The sequence below is a fragment of the Leucoraja erinacea genome, chromosome 8, assembly GCF_028641065.1.
Source record: "Leucoraja erinacea ecotype New England chromosome 8, Leri_hhj_1, whole genome shotgun sequence".
Taxonomy (NCBI): Eukaryota; Metazoa; Chordata; class Chondrichthyes; order Rajiformes; family Rajidae; genus Leucoraja; species Leucoraja erinaceus.
The window spans coordinates 56,460,419-56,483,479 of record NC_073384.1 but is presented as its reverse complement, the minus strand read 5'-3'; the positions used below and the strand labels follow the sequence as shown (position 1 = coordinate 56,483,479).

At 43.8% G+C, this 23,061-nt stretch overlaps 1 protein-coding gene and 1 long non-coding RNA gene across 3 annotated transcripts in view; one reads left to right on the top strand and one right to left on the bottom strand.

Moving 5' to 3' along the window:
- Nucleotides 1–5,548: 5,548 nt before the first annotated feature.
- Nucleotides 5,549–9,406, bottom strand: LOC129699726 (uncharacterized). Its single transcript, XR_008723921.1, has 2 exons — nucleotides 9,251–9,406; nucleotides 5,549–5,841 (listed from the first exon to the last, which is right to left on the bottom strand). It is a non-coding gene; the product is annotated as an uncharacterized LOC129699726 (long non-coding RNA).
- A 64-nt stretch (nucleotides 9,407–9,470) lies between these two features.
- cenpf (centromere protein F) overlaps nucleotides 9,471–23,061 on the top strand; it is a 59,960-nt gene continuing 46,369 nt past the window's right edge. The window contains exons 1-3 of one of the 2 annotated variants that reach the window (XM_055639746.1): nucleotides 9,471–9,597; nucleotides 12,054–12,248; nucleotides 21,178–21,374. In XM_055639746.1, coding sequence (XP_055495721.1) covers nucleotides 12,087–12,248; nucleotides 21,178–21,374 — 359 coding nt within the window. In that variant the 5' untranslated portion in view covers nucleotides 9,471–9,597; nucleotides 12,054–12,086. Of the gene's footprint in view, nucleotides 9,713–12,053; nucleotides 12,249–21,177; nucleotides 21,375–23,061 lie in introns of both variants that reach the window. The other variant, XM_055639747.1, reaches the window with a different exon arrangement.

Below are 23,061 nucleotides of genomic sequence, written 5' to 3'. Positions count from 1 at the left end.
CGTCTGCAACTCAGATTATTATATTTTGCGATTGTAGAGGCGAGCAATGTTGCCAACTGCTGAAAAGCTGTCTCGTGGGTGACACCGTGTGGCGGAGATTTTTGTATTTAAGTATTACGGCCGCTTCATGCATTTCATTTGACATTCCAACCGCTCTGATCCCTATAAACCCTTCACTATTGTTTTGATTGCCTTCTTCCACTCACAATCTCTTCACCATTGCGCTGGCATCTGAGAGCCCATCTGACCCCCGAGTTCTACTTTACACCAAAGATACTAGAGGTATCTGTGCATTACACTACTTGGGATTCATCTAAGGAATTCGGATGAGAAATGTTCGGCCCAGAAGTTTTATTATTTACAAGAGTTCCTCAAAATAGTAAAATGTGCTGATCAACATATGGCCAAAAAGTTAAATTTTAAGGATTGTCTTAAAGGAAGATAAAGTGGAGAGATTTAATAAGTTGCCGAGGCATCAAATGATAGAATTTACCTGGAGAAGCACAGAAACCGTTAAGTGATCTAGGACTGGAGGAATTATCAAAAATAGGACGACTCAAATCATCAGATGGATTTGAAAATGTGAAGGAATGTTTTGAAGCAGTAGATTCCAGACTGCAAATGTTGCTGACCAATGAGTGCGGATGTGAGGGGGATGCAAGTCAGGATTCATACACTAGAGGATAGAATGCTGGAGTAACTCAGCGGGACAGGCAGCATCTCTAGAGAGAAAGAATGGGTGACGGTTCGGGTCGAGACCCTTCTTCAGACTGATGTCAGGGGAGTGGGCGGGAGAGAGATAGAATGTATTCAGAGACTGTAACGACTGGTGGGAGCACTGGGAAGGGGGAGGGGGGTGTAGAGAGAGGTAAAGCAAGGGCTATTTCACTCTATTTCCCTCAAGGGCTATACAACGAGATCTGGGGGGTCCTTGTGCATCAGTCACTGAAAGTAAGTATGCAGGTGCAGCAGGCAGTGAAGAAAGCGAATGGCATGTTGGCCTTCATAACACGAGGAGTTGAGTATAGGAGCAAAGAGGTCCTTCTGCAGTTGTACAGGGCCCTAATGAGACCACACTTGGAGTATTGTGTGCAGTTTTGGTCTCCACATTTGAGGAAACGTTCGTGTTATTGAGGGAGTGCAGCATAGGTTCACAAAGTTAATTCCCGGGATGGCGGGATTGTCATATGCTGATAGAATGGAGAGGCTGGGTTTGTGTACTTTGGAATTTAGGATGAGAGGGGATCTTTTTGAAATATATAAGATTATTAAGGGTTTGGACTTGCTAGAGGCAGGAAACATGTTCCTGATGTTGGGGGAATCCAGAACCAGAGGCCACTCTTTAATAATAAGGGGTAAGCCATTTAGAATGGAGATGCGGCAAAACTTTTAAACCGAGGGTTGTGAATCTGTGGAATTCTCTGCCTCAGAAGGCAGTGGAGGCCATTTCTCTGGATGCTTTGAAGAGAGAGTTAGATAGAGCTCTTAAAGATAGCGGAGTCAGGGGATATGGGGAGAAGGCAGGAACTGGGTACTGATGGTGGATGATCAGCCATGATCACATTGAATGGCGGTGCTGGCTCGAAGGGCCGAATGGCCTACTGCACCTATTATCTTTTTGAAGTTAGACATTTCGCCGTGATCCCTGCACTGGTTGCATTTTCTCATCTCCACACCATTCCACTTTCTGCAAAGACTGTTCTTCCGCAACTCTTTGGTTCACACATCCCTTCTCACCCAAGCCATCCCCTACCCAGGTACTTTCCCCTGGAATCATAGATGTTATACCTTTTCTTACACATACAACCAGAGTCCCAAGCATTCCTTCCAGGTGAGACAAAAGTTAATGTGCACCTCCACTAACCTCATCTATTGCATTTGGTGTTTCCAATGTTGCCTACTTTACATCGGAGAGATCAAGCATAGACCAGGCAAGGCAACTGTTTCACGTGCTTAACCTCTGCGAAGGCCTGTTTGTTAACCATTTTAACTCCCCTTCCCTTTTTTCCCTTCTCTTCCCTGTGCCCCACCTAGATGTGCCCATTTCTCCCCTTTTCCTTCCCCTTCCACCTATATTCCTTTCTCTGGCTTCACATTTCGTGCCTCTACTATCCTTATCTCACACTTCTTATCGTTTCATCTCTAGACTTTGTTCAACCATTTGCCAACCAACTCCCTTACCTACATCCATCTATTTACCACTTGCCACCCCAACCGCTCTTCCAGCTTTTATCCCCGTACTACAATCAGACTGAAGAAGGTCCCTGGAAACATCACCTACAGTATCCAAGTTCTCCTGAGATGCTGCTTGACCCACTGAGTAACTCAATGACTTTATGTCTACTTTCCTTGGGTTGTATATTGTGTTATACCAGTGCCCCTTGACAACATACAGTAAATAAAGCTCATTTTACCTGTTATTTTAGCAATCGATTTATTGTACCAACCCAGACACTCATTTGAACTACATATTTTCTTTAGGAAAATTACAAAAGAAAATTAGGTGTAGATACAAATGGTAAATGTAATTCATCACAGCTATGTGGTTTATCATTAATGTCTTATTATTATTAATGTTTAGTGTTTTCTTGGTCATTCGTAGCTGTCACTGTATGTCATGTTACTTGTGGACGGAGCACCAAGGCAAATTCCTTGTATGTGAACACTTGCCCATAAACCTACTTACCTACTATGCTATGATGCAATGAAACAAGAATCAAGCCTTTAAATATCAAGATTCCTTCTGTGGATGTTAAATGTTCTTTGTATTTTATTTCTGTGTAGTTGACACACAAATGAACCTCATGCCTTCCATGTGATCTTGAGCATTTTGAATTTTTTCCACTTTGGCTAAAGCAAGTTGAACCTTGTTGATTAGGTGCTTTCATTTTAACAACACGCTATGGCATGGTTAGAACTGGTTAATACTTGTGGGTACAATCATATATCGGTGCCAGGATGATGACCCGTGGAATTTTGTGGCCGCCCACCCACATGATGTTCTGAGAAAATAACAATCCACAAATGTACTTCTCAGATGAAAAACACAGATGATGATTCCAATTTTTATCAATCGGTTAAGTTCAAGGTTTTGAAAAACGTATTTTTTAACTTTAAAATTCCTTAATCCTTTCACCTCAAAAATAAACATGTCCCAATGTTTTAAGCACAAATTGATGCAATACATTAAATTAACACTCTTGGTTTCATTGTTATGTCAGCTGAGTGAAGAAGGCATAAACTTTGTAATGTTTTAAATAAAATAAACATCTAAATACCACAATTCTAAACATCACAAATAAAATAAAATATTGAATTGCTCTGTACTGTTAAAAATAGATATGTGTGGATAATTGATTTTGAAATATTAATCAACAGAAGTTTTTTACTTTTTGGTTTTAGAGATACAGCATGGAAACAGGCCCTTCTGCCTACCATGTCCGCTCCGGCCAAAGAACACGCATGCATTAGTTTAATCTAACGCACCAGGGACAATTTAACCTACAAACCTGCAAGTCTATGGAATGTGGGAGGAGACCAGAGTACCTGGAGAAAACCCACATGGTCACAGTGAGAATGTTCGAACCCGGGACCCTGGCACTGTAAGGCAGCAACTCTACCTATGCGCCATTGTGCACGTTAATAATAAATAATATTTTTGAAAGTACGTAATACTTAGAATTATAAACTGTTTCATACCTACTTGTAAAATAAATATTTATGAAACATCTGAGATGATGTAGGTGATGTTATCAATGTCAAGTTATCACCATGAAAGGAAAATAACAAACTGTCACAAAATCAGAGTTGCTAACCTAGTTTATTTAACTGTCATAGTTTATATTCAATAATTTTTGTGCACTTCCAAACTATGGAATTTCCCATTCATAATTTTGAGCCTAGACAAATGATAACACAATACTGTGGTCACACATTCTCCCATAGGAACGTTCCGATCCCCATCACCACAAACAATGCTGGAGGCCTCTAAGCTGAGGCCTCAACCAAACAAGCCTCAGCTGAGCCCTATTAATGGCTATTGGCTCAAATCGTCTGCACCTCATCAGCTTGTCAGCCCCTCTCAATGCAGTTCAGTTTATCATCACAAAAAGCTGAAGTAACTCAGCAGGACAGACAGCATCTCTGGAGAGAAGGATGGGTGTTGTTTCGGGTCGAGACCCTTCTTCAGACTAATTGTAAATATGAGGGCTCGTAAACCGAAAGTCATTGAAGATATGAAGGGCGTTTGAGGTATCTTGGACATAGGGCAGGAGAAATTGGACCGGGGGGGGATAGGATGGAGTCGAGGTACGTGGAAATCATTTCAGTGGGACAGGAGCAGGCAGAAACAATGGGTCAGTTCTGTTTATGGATTTTGGGGAGAAGGTAAAACCAGGCCGTGCGGGGGCTGGGAAATGTTATGGTTGGAGGCTGTGGAGGGCAGACAGCCAGAAGTGATAAAATCAGAAATGGTCTGTGAGATTATGGCCTAGTGCTCAACTGTGGGATGATGGTCCATGATCTAGCGCCTGGCCTCAGTGCAGTAGAGGTCAGCTCAACAGACTACCACAGTACCTCCCTTGTTGGCGGGTTTGATGATAATTTCAGGGTTATTGTAGCATGAGCGGAGGGCTGTACGTTCAGAGGGGGTTAGATTTGAGAAGGTAAGGGGAGTGGAGTCTGAAGAAGGGTCTCGACCTGAAACATCATCCACTCCTTCTCCCCAAAGATGCTGCCTGTCCTGCTGAGTTACTCTAGCTTTTTGTGTCAATCTTTGGCTTAAACCATCATCTGCAGTTCCTTCCTACACATTTAGTTTATTGTCACGTGTGCTAAGGTACAGTGAAAAGCTTTTGTTGCGCCTATCCAGTCAGTGGAAAGACAATACATGATTACAATCAAGCCATTCACAGTGTACTTTTACATGATACGGTTGATTAGTAGGACTGGATATTACAATCCCTAAGGTTTTTCACTACAATTGACATTTGGTATACTTGGAGATGACCACTAGGTGATTTTGCTACCAATCAGACACATCTTCAGTTGTGTGCCTCAACGTCACTGGGTGTTTTGGCCTTTTATCACAAGACACCCTCAGTCACGGCAGGCCCACTGCAGGGAGATCAGACCCGGGTGTGTGTCTTATGGTTAGCCTCTAGATGGTCACGTGGCAGACCAGACAGCATCTTTTCTCTTCAGCCACAGCCTGCTCCATTTGGCTTTTTTCCTTCCATCTTCCTCTCTACCACTGACTGTGGCTGGTTGTGCTCTGGACTTGTGTCCATTGGTGGGACAGTACTTGGTTGAGCTTCACCTGGGGTGCTGATACCCTGTGGATTGTGGTGGGTAACGTGCCACTGGGCTTCACTCGACTGATTTGGCTACCTCTTAGAAAGTAATGGTCATATAACCTGGTGCAAGATGAAGCCAGTAAAGTCCAATCAAAAATAATGTTTGGGACAAAGACCCATCATTTATTTATTTGCCTCTGTACTCCACAATTTGAGATTTGTAATAGAAAAAAAAACACATGTGATTAAAGTGTACATTGTCAGATTTTATTAAAGGATATTTTTATACATTTTAATTTCACCATGTAGAAATTACAGCTGTGTTTATACATAGTCCTCCTATTTCAGGGCACCATAATGTTTGGGACACATGGCTTCACAGGTGTTTGTAATTGCTCAGGTGTGTTTAATTGCCTCCCTCATGCAGGTATGAGAGCTCTCAACACCTAGTCTTTCATCCAGTCTTTCCCTCACCTTTGGAAACTTGCTGTTTATCAACATGGGGACCAAAGTTGTGCCAATGAAAGTCAAAGAAGCCAATATGAGACTGTGAAACAAGAATAAAACTGTTAGACACATCAGCCAAACCTCAGGCTTACCAAAATCAACAGTTTAGAACATCATTAAGAAGAAAGAGAGCACTGGTGAGCTTAGTAATTGCAAAGGGACTGGCAGGCCAAGGAAAACTTCCACAGCTGATGACAGAAGAATTCTCTATAATAAAGAAAAATCCCAAACACCTGTCCGACAGATCAGAAACACTCTTCAGGAGTCAGGTGTGGATTTGTCAATAACCACTGTCCGCAGAAGACTTCATGAACATAAATACAGAGGCTACACTGCAAGATGCAAACCACTGGTTAGCTACAAAAATAGGATGGCAGGGTTACAGTTTGCCAAGAAGTACTTAAAAGAACATCCACAATTCTGGAAAAAGGTCTTGTGGACAGGTAAGACGAAGATTAACTTATATCAGAGTGATGGCAAGAGCAATGTATGGAGGAGAGAAGGAACTGTCCAAGATCCAAAGCATACCACTCATCTGTGAAACACAGTGGTGGGGGTGTTAGGGTCTGGGCATGTATGGCTGCTGAACGTACTGGCTCGCTTATCGTCATTGATGATACAACTGCTGATGGTAGTAGCATATGAATTCTGAAGTGAATAGACACACCCTATCTGCTCAAGTTCAAACAAATGCCTCAAAACTCATTGGCCGGCGGTTCATTCTACAGCAAGACAATGATCCCAAACATACTGCTAAAGCAACAAAGGAGTTTTTCAAAGCTAAAAAATGGTAAATTCTTGAGTGGCCAGGTCAATCACCTGATCTGAACCCAGTTGAGCATGCCTTTTATATGCTGAAGAGAAAACTGAAGGGGAATAGCCCCAAAAACAAGCATAAGCTAACGATGGCTGCAATACAGGCCTGGCAGAGCATCACCAGAGAAGACACCCAGCAACTGGTGATGTCCATGAATTGCAGACAAGCAGTCAATGCATGCAAAGGATATGCAACAAAATACTAAACATGACTACTTTCATTTACATTACACCGCTGTGTCCCAAACATTATGGTGCCCTGAAATGGGGGGGACTAAGTATAAACACAGCTGTAATTTCTACATGGTGAAACCAAAATGTATAAACATGGCCTTTATTAAAATCTTACAATGTGCACTTTAACCACGTGTGATTTTTTTCTATTACAAATCTCAAATTGTGAAGTACAGAGCCAAATAAATAAATGATGGGTCTTCGGCCCAAACATTATGGAGGGCACTGAATATCTATTGCCACCAAGCAGCACAGTTGGTCGATCACTGTAAGAATGGTTAAGGAACTCCCAGTCCCACTCCTCGTTGGTGTGACTGAGGAAAAAGGATCAGGATTATCAATGTAAACTCCCTTCTCACAGCATGGGCTGAGAATTCAAAAGACGTAAAGACTGTAGTCAATCGCCATTGGGGACCAGCTCTCTCGCTACCAGCGATAACATGCAGTTAAACTTGTCGATCAGTTGAAGGACATCTTTCTGATCCCCGAGAGGACATCTTTCATATCCCATGAGAAACCCAGAGTGGTTGCTCCCCCTCCCCATGGCCAGTGGGAGAGATAAGGAAGCTGCTGGGATGATTCTGGAAGCTCTTGTTTGTCATTGGAAATAAAGCCCTTTGGGTGAGTTCACCTTGCTGTGTGTGCCAGTGTGTTCATGTGCCAGTGTGTTCATTGTTGATCTGGTGTCATGACACCCAGCCCACAGCTAACAATAAATACAATAACCTGTAGTAACTCAGCGGAACAGGCAGCATCTCTGGAGAAAACAAATAGCTGACGTTTCGGGTGGAGACCGTTCTTCTGACTGAGAGTCAGGGGAGAGGGAAACACAGAGATAAGGAAGTGTAAGATGTGAGAATGAGACATCAAAGGGGATGAGGTTCAAGGAAAACATTGATTATTGTTTGCTAGAAAGCCTACTACATTTATGCTACATTTTCCTTGATCCTCAACCCCTTTGATATCTCGTTCTCACATCTTGCATGCGCCGTGGCAGACACCTCCCGGCAGGCCGGAGCCCACGACCGAACTTGACGGAGCTTGTGGCCGATACACGATACCTGGGTCGACGGAATCCCGTGGGTCAGAGCCCGCAGAGAAGCCGAGGCCGGAGCCTCGCAGGTCGGAGCCCGTGGCTGGGGCTTGGGAAGGCACCACGGTGAGGACCCGGCAGAGATACTGGAGAGGTCGGTGAGGCAGTCGACGACGGTGCCGAACGTGAGAGCGAGGACGGCGCTGCCGAGGGAAGGGACGATGGAGACCTGGCGTGGGGGTACCCCCCCTGATGGAGGGGTAAGAGCAGAGGGGGACCTGGCGCGGGAGGACTTTGTAACTGTGTAAGCGCCCTCGATGTGGCGACTATTTGGATACCTTGGGTATGCAAGCAAAGAATTTCACTGTGACTTGTCACATGTGACAAAAATGATTCATTCATAAAAGTATTAATGAATTCATCCATTCATACATCTCCGTCTCGCCTTCCCTGACTCTTGGCCCGAAACGTTACTCATCCCTTCTCTCCAGAGATGCTGTCCGTCTCGCTCAGTTACTCCAGCATTTTGTGGCTATCTGAGGAACTTTTGATTAAGAAGCTTGGGGGGGGGGGTAAGGAAGACTAGCATTTGAACGGATTTTAGGAGAAGGAAGCCTGCTAACTCAGGGAGAGTGGAAGTGGAAGAGCACATACAATGTAGAAACCCTTCTTCAGACCCAGTGTCCCGACTGGAAACATCACCTGTCCATATTCTCCAGAGATGCTGCTTGTCCCACTGAGTTACTCCAGCACTTTGTTTATCTCTGGTGTAAACCTGCACCTGCAGTTCCCTCTGCACTGGGCTTGTGCTCGCTGGAGTTTAGAAGAATGAGGGGGGGGGGGGGACCTCATTGAAACATACAGAATAGTGAAAGGCTTGGATAGAGTGGTCGTGGAGAGGATGTTTCCACTAGTGGCACAGTCTAAGATAGTCATGGCCTCAGAATTAAAGGACGTTCTCTTAGGAAGGAGATGAGGAGGAATTTCTTTGGGCTTGTGGAATTCTTTGCCACAGAATGCTGTGGAGGCCAAGTCAGAGGATATTTTTAAGGCAGATAGATAGATTCTTGAGTAGTGCCGGTGTCAGAAGTTATGGGGAGAAGGCAGGAGAATGGGGTTAGGAGGGAAAGATAGATCAGCCATGATTTAATTGACTCTGCTCCTATTCCTTATAACTCGGGGAGCGTGGAGGAGGAAGAGCACAGATGGTGTAGAAACCTTTGATAGACACAAAAAGCTGGAGTAACTCAACGGGACGCAGCAGCAGCAGCAGCAGTTGCATCTCTGGAGAGAAGGAGTAGGTGACGTTTCGGGTCGAGACCCTTCATCAGACTGGTTAGGGATAAGGGAAACGAGAGATATAGACCTTTGTTGAGAGCCGGTGTGGCGACCTGGAGCGTATCGCCTGTCTATGTCTGTCTCTCCGCTGGTCCCGCTCAGTTACTCCAGCACTTTGTGTTTGTCTCCGGTGTAAACCCGCGCCTGCAGTTCCCCCCAGCAGCCAGCGCGAGGCTGCCGTTGGAACGCGGGGCGTGGCCAATCAGACGCCGGCTGCCAGCGGCTCGGAATTGGCCAATGGCAGAGAAGGGCGGTCGGGAACCGAACCAATGGGATCGCTCGATAGATCGGCGGCTGTCGTCATTGGAGCGGCGCGCAGTTTGAACTCGGGGCGGCGGCATTCGAAATTCCAAATTCCAAATTCCAAATCCGTTGGTGAGTGCGGGGTCGCGGGCGCGGGCTCGGGCTGGGGGTGCGCATCGGCATTGTCCCGATCCGCGGACAGACGGGTACTAGGTCTGCAGGCTGTCCACCAGGGGCCAGTGACCAGGTAAAGCCGGCGTGTTGCAGATTTCCTGACCCGATCATGGGCTAAACCTGCGGGTGGGTTGCAGACTCCTACATGAAATAATGGGGATAAACTTGCGGGTGTGTTGCAGTCTCCAGCACCAGTGATGGGGTGAACCTGCGGGTGCTGATTGCATTCTCCTGCACCGGTGATCTGGATAAACGCGGGTGTATTGCAAATTCCTGCACCGATACTGGGCAAAACCTGCGAGTGCATTACATTCTCCACCAGGGGCCAGTGATGGAGTAAATTTGCGGGAGTGTTGCAATTTAAACCTGTGGGTGTGTTGCATTCTCCACCAGCAACCGAGTGTGTTGTGGATTCCACCAGTGATGACCGGGAGTGTTGCAGGCTCCAGCACCAGTGAAGGGAAAACCCGCGGGTGTTGTAGACTCGTTTTAATTTAATTTCAAAATAAGCTTTATTCAAGTAATAAATATCAGGAACCGCAAGATTCATCCGACATTCTCGGAGGCTATACATTCAATACTGTGTACACAAATTTCACAAGTTTATCCCCCGCCCTTGCCACTCATGTGGCCCACTGGCATGGAATCCCTTCCATTATTTTGAGGTGTGTCCCCACCACACCTTGCCGTCCATCTCCAGCAGCGCAAGGACTCTAGACTGGTCCTCCACCACTGATGTGAATGCGTCCCTGGGAACAGTCCGTAAATCACAGTGTCCTCTGAGACTGAGCTGTTCGGAATAAATCGTGCCAGGGATCCTTGCAAACCTCTCCAGATTCTCTTTGCGAATCCACACTCTGCACAGAGGTGGGTGATCTAGACAATAGGTGCAGGAGTAGGCCATTTGGCCCTTCGAGCCAGCACCGCCATTCAATCATCCCCAATCAGTATCCCGTTCCTGCCCCCCCCCCCCCCCCCCCCCCCCCCCCATATCCCCTGACTCCGCTATTTTTAAGAGCCCTATCTAGCTCTCTCTTGAAAGCATCTAGAGAACCTGCCTCCTCCACCTGAGGCAGAGAATTCCACAGACTCGCCACTCTCTGTGAGAAAAAGCAGCCGTCCCGAAGGCAGCGTGCGTTGGTAATAAGCCTCCGACACTGCAGGAAGGATCTAACTGGGAGGGCTCCCCTCACCGCCAGTCAAGCCAGGTTTTGGTGCTTGTTGGTGAGTTCTGGCGATGAGGCATTTCACCAGACAAGCTGGTCAGTCTGCTGTGGGAACCATGCCACAGGATCCATGGAGTCATTTCCCTGCAGGCCGATCCGTGCTGACTACTGCCCGATGGATGTGGTCAAAGGTGTTGGTCCGGAAAAACTTTTCCACGAGCGGCAGATGGTGCGACCATGTCCAACTGACTGGCACATTGCGTGGCATCTGCGCCAAGACCATCTTTCGTTTCGGGGACAGGTAGAACCTCAGCAGGTAGTGACACTTGGTGCCCACGTGCTTAGGCTCTAAACTCCGCCTGATTCAGCCACACACGAAGGTGGCCATCAGGGTGACTTTGGGCACGCTTTTACCCCTGTTGTCTGCCGACGTGCATTGTGGCCCGTCGCACCCAGTCCATCCTCGACCCCCAGATGAACTGGAAGAGGGCCCGGGTGACCCCTGTGGCATTGGAGGGAGGGACATGCCACACGTGCCAAGTACAGCAGCCCCGAGAGTACCTCTCACCCGATGACCGACTTTTTTCCCGTTATAGAGAGGGAGCCCTGTTTCCACAGCTCTGGGTTCTTCCCCACCTTGGCTATCCGCTCCAGCCAATTCTTATCACACGCAGACTCGTTCATGTGTGATCGGGGTAAATCTATGGATGTGTTGAACACTCCTCTAGGGACCAGTGGTCAGCAGTAATCATTCAATGCAAACCTGTTGAGCCAGGGTGTATCAGTGTTAAATAGTTTAATCTTGGGCTCACATATATTTAGTGCAAACTATTTAAACCGAGAGCACTGAATGTAATGTGAATGATCGCATTCAAGTTGTATTGCTCCAGTTATTATGTTTCACCTTGTCGCTGTTCCAGAGTAAAGGAGGCTGGATATACCAAAATAGCAGACCCGGGTGGTTGAATCCTTTCTCTTCCTAAACCCAAGGTCATCTTCAGCTATAAATCATCCGGCGTTACCTGCTTTGCTTTGGACTGTTTTGGCCATGACTGTCAGCAAGATCTATATATTTTGCTTTCCATGAGCAGTAAGGTCATGCAAGTATTGACGTCCTATTTCCAGTTGTAGGAGTGAAGTGTCTGCTAATATAAATATAGAAGGCAATCCTTTTAAATTACCATGCCACTTTGATTCCACAATACCTGTTGCGATGTAATTTAGATTTTTCCCCATTCTTTCCCGAAGGATATACTTTTCTAAAAACAAAATTTATGGAAAATGAGTTGGGTAGTGGAAGAGTGGAAAGAAGGGCTTCCAACAAAAGTTCTGCAGAAAATCCAGGAAATCGAACTTCAACTGGATAAACTCAAAAAGGAACGTCAGCAGCGACAGTTTCAGGTTGAAACCCTAGAAGCTGCTCTGCTAAAACAAAAACAAAAGGTGATTATTTTTCACTTGCTTACTAATATTTTAATTGTTTTGAGGTATCAAATTGTATATTAGATGTTTGTTTGCTAAACTAAGTCTGAGGATTGTAAGCGCCAAAGATCATATAGCGGAGCAAGATAGACCACTCCTCCGAAATCCAATAGGCTGGCGTGTAGTACGTGAGGGAACGTCACGGCTGCCATTTCTTAATGCGACACGCGACTTCCGGTATGCCACCCGCTGAGATCCAAAGCAAAGATTATATAGCTCCTCTATAATCTTTGATCCTAAGCAAAGATCCTCGAGTATCTTGTAGTGGGAACAGCCCCCTCCTTTGCGTAGTTTCCCTTGCATTGTATTGTGCAGTTTCCCTTGTATCGCTTTAACACACACTGCACAAAATTAAATTTAACGTATACATATTTTATATATTTATATGAATGTGTGTCTGTGTGTGAGAGGCAAGTTAGAGATAATTAAGTTTATTCTCATGGATCAGAAGCAACTTTGATTTAAATAATCACTATTAATTTATTTGTCTTGTAAGATGATATACATAAACCATAAAGGCAATTATATATATAATTATATAGTAATAATATATATATATATTTATACCCACATATATACACACATACATATATACACATACATACATACGTATACACATATGCACACATACAAATACACGCATACATATGGATACATTTATATGCATACATACACACATATAAACATATATATACATACATATATACACACATATACATGCATATATACACATACATGCATATATACACATACATATATATTTATACATATGATCATTTTCCAACGATCAATAGATTTACGATCAGTTCCTGTGGATTGGAGGATAGCTAATGCTATCCCACTTTTCAAGAAAGGAGCGAGAGAGAAAACGGGGAATTACAGACCAGTTAGCCTGACTTTGGTGGTGTGAAAGATGCTGGAGTCAATTATTAAAGATGTAATAATGGGGCATTTGGATAGCAGTAAAAGGATTAGTCCAAGTCAACATGGATTTATGATTTTACAATGCATTTAAGCCTCTCCCATTTTTATGAGATACATTCCTGGAATATGTAGGAAGTTTATTGTAACCTAGTGCTACATGCCTGAACAATTCGAGGGATATAATGGGTAACAGCCGCCCATTCTCGGACTTGAATTTGAGCTTGAAAAATCTCCTGGTCACTGGACCTAAGGTGTCCGCGGGCCATATTGTGGAGACCAATCCCTTACAAGAACAATACCAAAAACGTACTGAAGTGTTAAAATTGACTTTATTATTATGGTAACTAAAGATCTATTAAAAAATAAGTCTAATAACTTTCTAATGTACCGACAAACCTAGTTTCCCAATGGCCGTTGATGGGAGAACAGAAAATAAAATTTTCATGACAGAATATCGACTGAAAATAATAAAAATATTTTCTCACCTTTCTTTTTTATTGGGGAACCTAAAGCATGACAGGTTGGGTCGTTTAGATTTACGATTAGAATAATTGATAGCAGAGCAGTGAGATGAAATTTAGATAAGAACGCCATGACAGTGTGGGGGGGGGGGGGGAGCCCAATAAAATGCCTCAAAAAATGGCGTCCACAATCACACACGTGATACTACGCGTTTTTCGAGGAGTGGTCTATCTTGCTCCTCTATAATCTTTGGTAAGCGCGACAGTGACTTTGAGAAAGTACAAGCTTTGCCACCACTGTACACTGTTAAAATTGTTGTTGTACAAATGGAATATTGTATATTAATAAATATTACATTGGTATTCATGTTGCCTAATTTTGTGCCCCAAACAAGGATCAATACAGCTCATCTTGTTCTTCATTTATTTCTATTAATTTGCCTTTGCCAAAATATTTAACAGCAGAGATGAAATAATCTTATTTCTAAAATGCTTTTCTTTTGTGTGAAGTATATTTTATCTACTGCAATTCCTAAAATCTCTGGTTCTACCTATAGTTGCTGTGTAAAGTGAGATGAGTCTGCTTATATTTTTTACAGCAGGGATTTTGTAAATGCTATCTTGCTTATAGTGTAGTATAATGGCATTTTGTTAAGGAGTAAGAATTGAATGCATGCCGTGGTTTAATGATTCACAATTTAATTACAAAAATAATACAATTGCATTGAAAAATTGGACTTGCTGACATTTTAGTGATCCAGGTTTCTTTCCAAAGTCCACTGTGTGACATATATAAAATCCCAGCGAAACACGACCAGTGACATTTAATGTTGGATTAAGTTCAGGTTTATTACTGTCACATACTGAGATGCAATGAAAAGCTATGTTTTGCATGCAATCCAATCAGATCAGACAGTACTATACATAAATGCAATTGTCAAACTTGAATATAATATGGAGAGCAAAGGGCAGCAAAGAGTTCTCAACATTGTAGTACATCAGCTACATAGACAATGTTTAAAGTCTGCATTGGGGTAAAGGTGAATCGGACAGTATCCTAGCTTAAGGAAGGACCATTCAGAAGCCTGATAATAGAGGAGAAGAAGCTGTTCCCGAGTCTGGTAGTGCACACTTTCAAACTTCTGTACATTTTGCCCGATGGGAGAAGAAGAGATGACTGGGATGGGAGAAGTCTTTGATGACATTGGCTGCTTTTTTGAGGCAGCATGAAGTGTGGCTGGAGTCAATGCAGGGAGTCTAGTCTGTGATGGATTGAGCTGCATCTACAACTCTGCAATTTATTGCAGACTTGTGCAGAGTTATTCCCAAAAAAAGCTGTGATGTAGCCCGAAGGTATGCTTTCAATGATGCATTTGTAGAAGTTTGTATACATGTTGAAGCCTCCTAAGGAAGTAGAGGTGTTGGCGTGCCTTCTAGGCTGTTGCATCAATGTGGTTGGGCTACCATTTCCACTTTTGCACCATTGGTGTTGATGGGGGCATGTACTCCACCACTGTATCCTGAAGTCAATAACCAAGTCCTTTATCTAGCAGGGATTGAGGTCGAAGTTATGTTTTTATGAATTTGGCCTTCAGGTCAGTTGTGTGGAAATCTTGTTATGTATATTAGTTGCTATATTTCCCACAGAACAACTTGTGCTGCATTTCAAAATATTTTATTGATTTTGAAGACTTTGGGAGACTGAAATGTGCAAAAATGAAATTATTTATTTATAAATATTATCAAATGAAGTATTATTTTATAAATCTTGGAGCATTGGACCACATACAAGTATTATTTTTCTGTCTTTGTTTTTGATCAACTGTAGAGGTGAACTATTTACCTGTAGTGATGCAGAAGATAAATGTGCTTATGATCTTGGTCTCTGGGTTTTATAGACTCATGGAACACTTTTGATTAATCTTTTAATGCTATCCAAACAGGTCAGATGCACCATACATAAATACAATCTAGGGTCAAACTGAAGTAGAATAGATGGAGCAAAGGGGAAGATACAGAGTGAAGAATATAGTTCTGAGTATTGCATTATATCAATTCCATACACAATGTCCACAATGGGGTACGGGTGAATTGGATAGATCTTAAGCATGGGAGTAGAATTAGGCTATTCGGTCCTTTGGGTCTGCTCTGCCATTCAATCATGGCTGATCTTTTTTTTCCCCTCTCAACCCCATTCTCCTGCCTTCTCCCTATAACCTTTGGCACCCTTACTAATCAAATAACTATCAATCACTGCCTTTAAAATACCCAATGACGGTCTCCACCACTGTCCATGACAATCTTCTTCTTGCATCATCTTTTTAGTCAATGGGGGCGCTGCAAGTCGGCTGCCCTGTCAGCAGCGGGTCTGTTATTAGACTTTTTGGTTTGTCTAAGTGTTTGTTTTGGGTGTTTCTCGGTGTGTCTTGTGTGGGGGGGGAGGGGGAAACGTTCTTCAGTCATCCTCGACGGCGAGGCGACTTTTTCCATGTCGCTTCTCTGCTTCCCCTCTCGCGGCTTAACAGCTTGGATTGGAGTGGCTTTTCCTGGAGTGGGGCCCGGATAATCAGCAGCTGGGGCAGCGTGGACTTTTTCCATCATGGAGCAGGCGAACCCTTGCCAGGGGACGCCAGAGAGGAGTGCTCCGATCGCTGGCCTGCGGACTACGACATCCTGAAGCTGTGGTCTGCGGAGCTTCTATCCACGGGTGCGGTGTGGACTTTCCATCACGGAGCCTGGGATACCCCGCCGGAGAACGGCTCCGACCGCCGGCCTGCGGCCTATAACATCCTGATGCCACGGTCTGCGGAGCTTCTAGCCGGGGACGGGGCGTGGACTTACCTTCGCCTGGGATCCCTCGCTGGAGAAGAGCTCCGACAGCTAGTCTGCGGCCTATAACATTCTGAAGCCGCGGACTCCAGTAGGAAAGTGCCAATTCGGGCACTACAAGCCGCGGAGTGTGTTCGACCGTTCATGTTCCCGACCACGGGTGAACAAGGGAGGAGGACTGGCTGAACTTTGTGCCTTCCACCACAGTGAAGAATGCTGTGGTGGATGTTTGTGTTAAATCTTATTGTGTATTATGTGTTCTTTTTAAGTGTATCGCTGCTGGCAAAATCATTTTACTGCACCTTTGGGTGTATGTGCTGAATAATATTGCCTTTGACTGACATTTTGCATGCTCAGCCTAATGTTGTAGGACAACTTGTTCTTTTTGATTTTATTTGATTGTGCACGCCAAGTTGATTGCATTCGTTGACAATGAATTCCATAGATTCACCACCCTCTGGCAAAATAAATTCCTCCTCATTTCTATTATAAAGGTACATTCTTTTATCCTGAGGTTGTGCCCTCTGGTCATAGACACTTCGACCTACTAGAAACATCCTCTCCATCCTCCATCTAGGCCTTCCATTATTTGGTAGGTTTCAATGAGATTCCTCCCACCGCAAAATACATGTACCTTGTACCTGGCTTGTAGGTAAATTGGCCTCTGTAAAATTGATATGGAGGGAGTGGTCGTGAAAGTGCGATCACAAAACTAGTGTGAATGGATGATCAGTGGTTGCTGTGGCCTCTGTGCTCTGAAGGGCATGCTTCCATGCTGTATTTCTTTCTACCAAGCAACATTGGTTACATTTTTTCAGTGAGCAATTTGCATTTCAACAGAGAGCTGAAAAGGAACGTGAGTGAAAAAGGAGTGTGATAATAATAAATTTTCCAGTGGGCCGGGTGCATTTAAAGGAGTGTGGGAATAGTATGGGAAATGATGTCCAGTTTGCTTAAAGGAAGCACGGTAAACAACCAGCAATGTTTAAGTTGCTGAATCAATGGAATTTCTGAACACTAGGGTTTCCAAACAATAAGCTAATAAGTTATCAATTTTACTATATAACATTAGCAAGTAGGTTTAACAAACATAGGTGAAAATGTATATATTGTAAACGTTTATCAAATTGCAGAGAGTTGTACATGCAACCCATTACACAGACCAGGTTTTCCATCATTGACTCCATCTATTCATGCTGCCTCAGAAAAGCAGTCAGCATACTGTAACACTGTCCAATTCACCTTTACCCCATTATGGACATTGGACTTTGTCTGTGGGATTGATGCGCTACAATGCTGAGAACTATATTCTGCATGCTGTCTCTTCCCTTTCGTTCTATCTATTGTTTTTGAGTTTGACCTCATTGTGTTTATATAACCATATAACAATTACAGCACAGAAACAGGAAATCTCGGCCCTACAAGTCCGTGCCGAACACTTATTTTCCCCTAGTCCCTACTGTTATGTACAGTATATTTGATCTGTTTGGATACCAAGCAAAACAAGGATTTTTACTGCACCTCGTACACATGACAAACATTCATAGTGAAGATATTACCTAAAACAACACTAAAATTGAAAGAAAACATGGATTTTTATCATGCAATATAACTGAAATGTGCAAATGTAAAAAATGCAGAATTTTTTTTTCTGCCCCCATATTCCTGTTACTCCAATCAATCTCTCAAGGCCTTCAACATTTATGACCACGGCTCCCATTAACTTTTTGGCTGGCAAGAAAATGTCTCAAGTCGCAATATATTAGATACTTTCACAATGTTTAAGAAACATTAAACAAGTACATGGATATTATACGTTCAGAGAGATATTCAAAGGTTCTTTATTAGTCACATACACCAATTGGTGTAGTGAAATGCCTATTGCCATTGCAGCACATATAATAATAATAATAATAAAGAAATTTAAACATAAAAAACATCCCCCCCACAATGGTTCCCATTGTGAAGGAAGGCACAAAGTCCTGTCCCCATCCCCATATCCACCCATAGTCAGGCCTATTTGGATATGGATTAAACCCAGGCAGGTTGTACCAAAGATTATAGAGCAGAGCAAGATAGACCACTCCTCCAATGGGCTGACGTGTAGTACGTAACGGAACGTCACGGCCGCCATTTGTTTATGCCAAACGCGACATCTTTGGTAGCGGGGATGGGTTCCACAGTTATACAATCTGCTCTTACATCAGGTCACAGGGAAAAGCAAAGATACTGGAGGCTCCTCTAGTATCTTTGGGGGAAGAGGACGTTTCCTCCACTCCTGAGTTGATCCAGGACTGATTCTCGGTCCCCCCCGATACCAGATGAAGTTGGCCGGCGGGAGAGCCTCAAGCGTCTGCCCGCGGTCGGCGCTCCCGAGGCAGCGGGCAATGCTCCTCTAGTATCTTTGGTGTAATCCGTTCCAAAGATTGATCCGCTCTATCATCTTTGGTGTAATCGGTGTTGGAGGGAACAGTGTTTTATATAGCATCGATCACTTCACATATTTAGTTAATATTATTGTAAAATGTATTAATATTATTGTAAATTGCTGCTCAATAAAATGGTGTCATGTCATACCCATGTCATACTACGCTTTTTTCGCAGAGTGGCGCATCTTGCTGTGCTCTATAATCTTTGGGTAGTACTACTGCAGATGGGGCATGTTGGTCGGCATATGTAAATTGGGCTGAAGGGCCTGTTTCCATGAACTCTGATTATGCAATTTGACTGTGATAGGTAATGCCCTTTCTCAAATTCAGTTTCACCTTAGATATGGGTAAGTGCACCCTCCTCCTGCAGCATCTTTCTGCCATCATTTAGATTGGTCGGTCCATTAATTCTGCTTTCGAATTTGTTTGTCTGATGGTAACCACGATAAAACTCCCTGTACTTCTGGTATCTCTCAAGGGTATATCCGTGCTCCATCGACGGATCATTCTCATGCTTTTGCAATATTATTGAGAAATAGTATTATATTTTACCTTCCATTGGCAACACCAATCTCTACTTCATTGTTACCTCCCTTGATTCTTGCATTATCCATGGAAAATTTCTCACTAAATATTTAGTTCAGAGATACAGCGTGGAAACAGAAATAATAAAGCTATTGTTTTCAGTTCCTACACCCAGCCCTGGTTGTCATGAGTTTCCTCTCTGGAAATGAAGCATACTGGCTGTAATCTTGTTTTCATGTATCTTGTTTTCCATGTTATTTGGACCATGAAACGATGGCTTTGCTAATACCATTTCTTCCACCTCAATGCTTGCATCTGCTGAACATCTTCTTTGCTGTATTGACTATCTCAGTGCATACTTTGTCATAAAATCATGAGAGGAATAGGTTTAAGGTGAAGGAGAAAAGATTTAATAGGAATCTGAAGGGTAACTTTTTCCACACAAAGGGTGGTGGGTGTATGGAATGAGTTGCCAGAGGAGGTAGTTGAGGCAGGGACTATCCTGACATTTAAAAACGGTTAGACAGGTATATGGATAGGACAAGGTTTGTAGGGATGTGGGCCAAACAAGGACAGGTGAATACAATTTTCTTTTCTGGCAATTTTTACAAGAGGAATCGGGATTATATAAATCCTGAAGTCTTCTGGTTCAAATGTGGGTGCAATCAACCATTAAGTAGACAACTGTGAATTCACTTTATCGGAATAGCATTATTCTAAGTTTTTTTTAGGTTTATTGCTCTCGTTAGCTTTATTGCTCCAGAGACGGCGCGACCGACGTTGCAGCGGCCTCTGCAGTCGGTCTGTCTTTTCTTTATTTTTTTGTCCCGTTGAGGGTATAGTTTGTAGTGGGTTTTTAAATGTGTATGTGTGGGTGGGGAAAACTTTTAAAGCTTCCCTGCACGGGGACCCGACCTTTTCCCTGTCGGGTCTCCGTTGTCGTTGGGGCCTAGCACCGTGGAGCGGCCTCCAACCGGAACGACCTGGGGGCTCAAGTCACGGAGCCTGCGGAGCTGCAGACCTACCATCGTGGAGCTGGCCAGCTTCGGAGCGTGGAGAGCTGCGGTGGCAGCGCGGCTGCGACCCGACTCCGGTGGATTGTGACACCAGTAGCTCGCGGGTCCCCGGTGGAAGACTGCTTTACGGTGCACCAGCAACGGCGACTTCTCCCGCCCGAATTGCGGGGTTGAAAGTGACCTGGAGCAGGGCCTTACATCGCTCGGCGCGGCTTTAAATGGCTGCGGACTTGCTAGCGCCCGCTGGGGGCTTTGACTTTGACATCGGGAGAAGAATGGAGTGCAGACAAGACTTTGCCTTCCATCACAGTTAGGAGGAGATTCACTGTGATGGATGTTTGTGTAAATTGTGTTGGTGTGTGTGTTGGTTCTTTTCTTGTATGACTGCAGAAACCAAATTTCGTTTGAACCTCACGTGAGGTTCAAATGACAAATAAATGGTATTGTATTGTATTATAAAACTGTTTACATTGAAGATAACACAAAATGCTGGAGTAACAGCAGGACAGGCAGCAGCTCTGGATAGGAATGGGTGACACTACATTGTCCAAGTGGAAATTAATCATAAGCCACTTTTAGAGCACTGTGATTATGGAATTATAGCCCTTCAAACCCCTAGAGGGGAAGATTATGATTGGAGGATATCTCTAAGTATGGCAGCAATTTTTGATGATTAACTCGTATTTAATTACTCCTTGTAAAACAGGTGGAGAATGAAAAATCGGAAGCAAGCGCTCTGAAGCGGGAGTGTCAGACTCTAAATGACTCGTGTAATAATCTTGAGAAAACTAAGCAGAAGATTTCTCATGAACTGCAGCTGAAGGAATCACAAATTAATTACCTGGAAAGTCAACTTGTATCAAGCAAAAAACACGTGGAGAATCTTGAGCAAGAGAACAAAAGGTTAAAGTTATAATTTTTGCTGTGCTAATTAAATGACAAAGATATTGTGGCCCATAGGCAGAACTGCTTGGTATCATGAAACAAGGGACCATTTGATTGGGGGGAATAAAAGGTTTGAATATTGATTGAAGGAGAGTAGTGTGCATTGTCACACTGAGTTCAGAAGTGGACTCTGTTCACTTCAGTTTGCAACTCCTAAGCACAAAAGGGTTCAGACATTGGCTGAGTGATAGATATGAAGTACCTTTTGCACCAGCATATTTCCAGGCAACGTCCACCTCCAAAGAGTGAGAGCAAAAGAAAATCTAACCAACCATTTTTGATATTAAATGCTAAATGCTCATAATAAACGTTTTTGCCATTACCAATCATATATCAAACCTATCATATATATAATATGGCTGCAAGAGCACGCCAGAGGGTGGGTATCCCAAGTAAATAATTCTCCACTTGACATCCAAAGCTACAAGGCACAGGTCTGGAGTATGATCGAGCTCCAGGTCCTCTCAAGACTGTCAACAATATCCTTCTTACTTGTTTGGTACCTCCTCCATCAGCAATACAACAAGCCCACCATGACCCTTAGCTACTGACTGCACCTTAAATATTTAACGTTTATCAGCAAAATTAGGACTAGGCACATGTCATCACCTGCAGATTTTTGTCAAAATCAACTGAATTCCAACTTGGTAATACTGGCACTCCCTGACTTAAGGGTTATGTTCTGTAAATATTTGCTTAAGTCAGAGTTTAGCAAGTTGGAATCACCTTAAAACTAGGTTTAAAAAAACCCCACAAGCTGTAGACGCTGGTTAATACACAAAATGACACCGAGTGTTGGAAGTAACTCTGCATGTCAGGCAGCATCCCTGGAGAACATGGATAAGTGATGTTTTGGGTCCTGATCTGAAACATCTCTTATCCATGTTCTCCAGAGATGCTGCCTGACCTGCTGAGTTTCTTCCAACCCTTTGTATCGTTTCAACTTAGAACTAGGTGCCGATGGTCTGCACGAGCGAGCCTTTCTTCACCAGATGCCGCACCATCCAGTTGACGCGGATGCTATTGTTGCTTGCGTTGTAGCCCCTGGCTGATATCACTTTCTTCATGTTATTGCCACGCACAGTCACTATGGGATTCCCTCCTCCTCCTCCTGTAGCTTTGTCCACTCTGCTGCTCCCCCCTTCACTGCTGCCTCCTCCTCTTCCCCCCAAAGTCACCAACATCAAGGTGGATGACAGGGCGAAGCAGCAGCTAGTGGGGTTGGGGAGCCAGGTTATTCACGAAACGGGACCACCTATAGTGAACTGTGTATGCAAGTGCAAGTTTACGCACGTCACCTATTGCATAAGTAGGGAAGTACTTGTATACTGCTGCTCCTTCATTGTTGCTGCTTCTCTGCTCTTTCACTCTCTTTCCAACCACATTGTGGAACGGCCTTTACTTGAAGGACTGCAGCAGTTCATGGTGCCAGCACAAGAGCAATTAGTGATGGGCAATAATAGCAGGTGATCCCAAGAAGAAAGTACAATAAAACTCATGTAATTCATTTTCCAATTGTTTCAAAACACATGATGGTTACTCATCTGAATTAATCGTTGTTACAGTGAGTACTTGTTATCTATGGATTTGCCATCCTCTTGCTCACAGATTGCCCATGTGGCACTGGGCATGCGTGTGATTGCAG